We start from the raw sequence: 5,150 nt of genomic DNA, 5'->3' as shown, positions 1-5,150 counted from the left end.
ACCAGATCGAAGGCTTTTTTGAAGTCAAGATATATGACATCAATCTCCTCTCCCTCATCCAGGTGACAGGTCACCTGGTTGTAAAAGGAAATAAGATTGGTCAAGCGAGACCTACCCACAACAAACCCACGCTGGCTATCCCTCAGGATGTTGCTGTCGGCTAGTCTGTTAAGAATGGCCTCTTTAATAATATTTTCCAAGATGTTCTCCAGGATAGAGGTCAGGCTGATAGGCCTGTAGTTTGCTGGATCCACTTTCCTCCCCTTCTTGAAGATAGGCACCACATTGGCCTTCTTCCAGTCTTCAGGCACTTCACCATAGCACCAGGAGTTCTCAAAAATCCGTGCCAGGGGCTGGGCTATGATGCTCACCAGCTCCTTGAGTACCCTAGGGTGTAAACTGTCTGGGCCAGCTGACTTGAAGATGTCCAGTCTCTCAAGGTGTTCCTTCATGAGGTCAGCATTGATGGAAGGCAGGGGATCTCCCTGTCCCATAGTGGGGCAGGGGGGTCTTGTGGGACTGATGAAAGACCGACGCAAAGTACCCATTTAATAGGTTGGCTTTTTCCTAGGTGTCAGTTGTCAATTGTCCCATCTGGTTTAGCAGGGGTCCAATGTTGCCCTTGCTTTTCTTCTGTCTCCCCACATATCTTCCTCCATTAAAAAGAATTATTCTTTTTCATCTTACTACTGATTATTTTTTATTTATTATCAGAAAAATCTAGGTGTTTGCTTTATCATTGCAAACATGTGCAACACTTTAGTTTACTCTGAGATATGATTTTATCATCTCCAAGAGAGTTACAATGGACATTGGAACACATATATTGCAAAACTGCTGGTCAATTCCTTAAGAAAGGAAATTTAATGTTACTTAAAGATACTGCTTTAAAAGGACATGACAGAATTCCAGCACCCCACAACTTAGCAGTTCAAACTTTTTTTATGCATTTCCTTTTACTTTTTTTATGCACTTCACATCTAGAAACAGTCTTTGATAAATATCCAGATACATTTCCTAAAAACCCTACAAATGGATAGCAAGGTACCGTCAAAAAACTGCCAAACAACTGTGATCTGTAAAATTTCATGGTATTTGTATTTTGCTTTTGCAGCCCAGTGCTCTCTCTGATCCTTCTGGATTACTACATCTCAGAGCTCCTTCTCTTGCAGGTGTCATTTTCCAAAGTTTGTGTGGTTTTTTTTACTCTGTTGAACTCTTATGAGACACAGATACACACAATATTTTCATAAACACTCTGAACTGAATTATTTGCATATGTACAACCCATATTCTGATTCTCCTTATTCTAGTAACAATTTGCTATTCAAAAGCAGCTTGCCCAAAGCTCAAAAAAGAACTCAGATCAATCTGCTCAGTTAAAAAAATGATAGTGATACATCAGTTGAAGAGCTAGGGAGGACATTACAGAAGAAAACAAGCATACGGATTCTACCCAGGCCCTCTGCTGTCCAGGCTGGATTTGAAGGGCTTTTGCTCTTGCCAGTTAGTATTTGTAGTCTATCTTTGGCATGAATCAGAAAAAGAGCAGCATTTTTTTCCGCAGTACCTACAAATCCAAACCTCGTAGTACCTACAAATGCAAACCAAATCTAAATTGTACGTGTTACTAGGCTGAAGCAACCTGAAGATTTTCAAAAATCCCCGGGGCATTTTGGCTCAAAATATTAAAGAGCAGTCAAAATTGTTTTCATAATGCAGGAGTGCTAGTCAAATGGTGGGTCCAGTCAGGAGATGCTAAGCATGCTTAAAATATAAGTCACAGCATACATGAGGAGTGCTTCCCCGCCCTTTAAACTGTGGTCATCATATCACAAGATCTCAGGCAACAAGAACTGCATCCCTCCCAGAGAGATGATTCATTTTTTGTTGCTAATAATATAAAAGTCATCATACATCTTTTCCTTCACTTTATTTTGTTATCAAATTAAAACAAAAAGTAAACCAATTTATAAAGCAGGCAGAATCTAACAAAATTCTGCTTAGTAATATCATAAGCGATGCTAACTGAGTAATGGAAAGTTTTGTCTTTCTTCCCAAGAAATCTGCAAGGGCTTTATTGACTTGTGGCGTCCAACGTTGAAAAAAATTAATATAATTATTTTAGAAGACATCTATCCTAATAATGGAAAGAAAATAGAATTGTCCCAGTCTTCAAAAATAGCGATGAGAGATCCTACACCATACTGTCTATTAGTCGTATATAGTTTTATTGTAATGTTATTGTATTGTTTAGTGAAAGCTGCTAATAAACTACTACTGACAAAGGTCTGCCTGACTGGTCAAGCTGCTTCATCTCTCTCTCTGTCCCCCACTTGTCCACTAAGTCTAAATATACTTTGTTTAGGCAGGGGACATCTCACCATGGCTGTATCTGGACTGATGTTTTTTAAACAAATGAACACAATGATATCTGTATTGACAAAGCACTTCTTGTTTTAAACAACTGCCACTTGCTCAAAGTAAATTTTCAGTGGGGGCCTTCTTAGCTAAAATGTTACCTAACTCTTAAAGAAAAAAAGGGGGGTTTTTTTGGTGACTACAAGGTTGTGTGTTTGTAACATGCTTAATGAAGAGGACCCTGACCTCACATGAGACCTCTGGACACAATTAAACTACAAGCAACATGACATACACACGGAGAAAAGTAATAATCACTTAATTGCTTTTTTACCGCATTCAAAAGAATGCATTCAAGCTAGCTGCCAAATAAAAGCTCCGTAAGTGGGCTATCAGACCCCCCCCCCTTTTTTTTTTAAAGAATGGAGGCAGCATATGTAGAACCAAACCAGGCTTTAGCTTACACTTTCACTGAGGTGACTTCAGTGGGTTGCACAAATGTAATTGGGGACATAAGCGGGCCCTATAAATAGCTCAGTAAGATACCAAAAATAAAATGAAACATGACCATCTCATTGAGTATGACCCAGAATTCCAACAACTGTTCTGCAATTACACAAGTCTGGTACACTGTTTAGCTGAGAGGATCCCATGTACGCTTCATACTAAGCCCTGTATTCCAAAGAGCTACCAAATACACTGGAATTCCACTTCCCATTGCCCACAAGCACAGCTGTTTCAACAGAAAATGGAAAAGGTTCGAACATAAGAACATACGAATTGCGATTTACTGGATCTAATTATATCATAGTATCACAGAAACTAGGGTTGGAAGGAACCTCAGGAGGTCATCTAGTCCAACCCCTGGCTCAAAGTAGGACCATCCCCCACTAGATCATCCCAGCCAAAGCTTTGTCTAGCTGAGTCTTAAAAACCTGCAAGGATGGAGATTCCACCACCTCTACGGGTAACCTGTTCCACTGCTTCACTACCCTCCTAGTAAGAAAATTCTTCCTAATATCTAACCTAACCTTCCCTTGCTGCAACTTGAGACTGTTGCTCCTTGTTCTGTCATGTGTCCCCACAAGGAACAATCTAGCTCCATTCTCTTTCGAAACTCCCCTTCAGCTATTAAATCCCCCTCAGTCTTCTCTTCTCCAGACTAAATAAGCCCAGTTCCCTCAGCCTCTCCTCAGAAGTCTAGTGCCCTGTCTAATACTCTGTCTAATTTGTTCACATGCTTTCTATAGTGGGGTGCCCAAAACTGGACATAATACTCCAGATGTGGTCTCACCAGTGCTGAATAGAGGGGGATAATTACCTCCCTAGACCTACTGGCAATGCTCCTACTGATGCAGCCCAGTATGCCATTAGCCTTCTTTGCAACCATAGGTCCATCTTGCCCAGTGTCTTGGGGCACAGTGGTAGACAGCGGATGCTGAAAGGGAGAGTGAACTGGGTATGACCAGGGTTTTTTTCCCCACCATTCCTCTCTCGCCTGCAGCCTCCAACATTAAGGTGCAGTAAGTTCTGATTCAGAGGCTATACCCCTAACTCGTGTGCTCAACAACTACTGATGCCCCTTTCCTCCAAGAATTTGTTTAATCCTTTTTTGAATCTGGCTAAACTGTTGGCTTCCACAACATCTGGTAGCAATGAGTTTCACACTTTAATTACATGCTGTGTGAAAAAAACAAAAAAACAAAAAACTTCCTTCTGTTAGTTTTAAACTACTAGTTTCATTCTGTGACCCCCTAGATCTTGTCTGGCGAGAGAGAATAAACAATCAAGCTCTAATGACATTCTCTTTGCCATTTAGTATTTTGGAAACCCTTATTGTGTGCCCCTTGCAGTGTCAGGGAGGAAAGGCCAGAAAGGGAACAGGAACACTTGGGAGAGTGAGAAATGCCTGGGAAGGAGGGAACCCCTGTGGCACTGAAGGGCTGCAAGCAGGATAGGATGGGGCACGAACGTTACAGGAGCAGTGGTAGACACAGTGCCATGAGTGAGAGATGAGCGCCCAGGTCCAGCATGGAAGACAGGCACCGCACAGGACAGGGGGTGGGTCTGTGCAGGTGCCGCAGAGGCACAGGAGCCAGGTTGGAGGCTGCGGAGCCAGACCTTCCCCCTCAAAGCCCATCCACAGGCTGTGGCAGGCCCTTCCGTGGCATCCAACGAAGCAAGCTTCAGCCCATGAAAGCTGGCACTCTCTGCCTCCCTCCCTCCTGATCTATAAATCCACTCTGGCTAGCCTCTGCGCCGCACACACACTTCCTGCCCACACCGGCCAAGCTATGCCTCTCCTTCGGGGCTGCTGTGGTCCTGGCAGGTGGACGCCTGAACACAGGCTACCCTGGGGCACAGCACAACCACCGGCTACTGGGCCTGGTCCTGCCAGGAGGAAACCAGAGCACAGAGGGGGAACCCCCCAGCCTGGGCGGGGCAGTGCAAGTAGAAGCCAGGCACGTGCCTGGGGCAAAGGGGGTGGAACTAGGACACACACCGCACACAAATACACACACACGGGGCAAAGGGGGTGGGACTAGGGCACAGCGCACACAAATACACCCCCCTACATACACACACACACACACGGGCAGTGGGGGCACCGGGCGGTACCGACCTCCCCAAACTGCAGGGCGGAGACGATCATCAGCACGACGCCGCCGAGGCAGAGGCAGGGCCCGTAGCGGTGAGACAGGCACGTGTAGGTCTGCCTCTGCAGGAGCTTCAGCAGCATGGCCGGCCCGCGCTCACCGCCGCGCCGCCGCCATGCACAGCCCAACCGA

General features: G+C 44.8%; 1 protein-coding gene across 1 annotated transcript in view; it reads right to left on the bottom strand.

Moving 5' to 3' along the window:
* The window catches only part of GNPTAB (N-acetylglucosamine-1-phosphate transferase alpha and beta subunits), a 102,268-nt gene extending 97,124 nt beyond the window's left edge, over positions 1-5,144 (bottom strand). Inside the window, exon 1 of the mRNA XM_019515372.1 lies at positions 4,985-5,144. Coding sequence (XP_019370917.1) covers positions 4,985-5,101 — 117 coding nt within the window. The 5' untranslated portion in view covers positions 5,102-5,144. The remainder of the gene's footprint in view (positions 1-4,984) is intronic.
* Positions 5,145-5,150: the final 6 nt, after the last annotated feature.

The sequence above is a fragment of the Gavialis gangeticus genome, unplaced genomic scaffold (assembly GCF_001723915.1).
Source record: "Gavialis gangeticus isolate Ggan-Ray unplaced genomic scaffold, GavGan_comp1, whole genome shotgun sequence".
NCBI classification, from domain to species: domain Eukaryota; kingdom Metazoa; phylum Chordata; order Crocodylia; family Gavialidae; genus Gavialis; species Gavialis gangeticus.
This window is presented reverse-complemented; position numbering and strand designations above follow the sequence as displayed.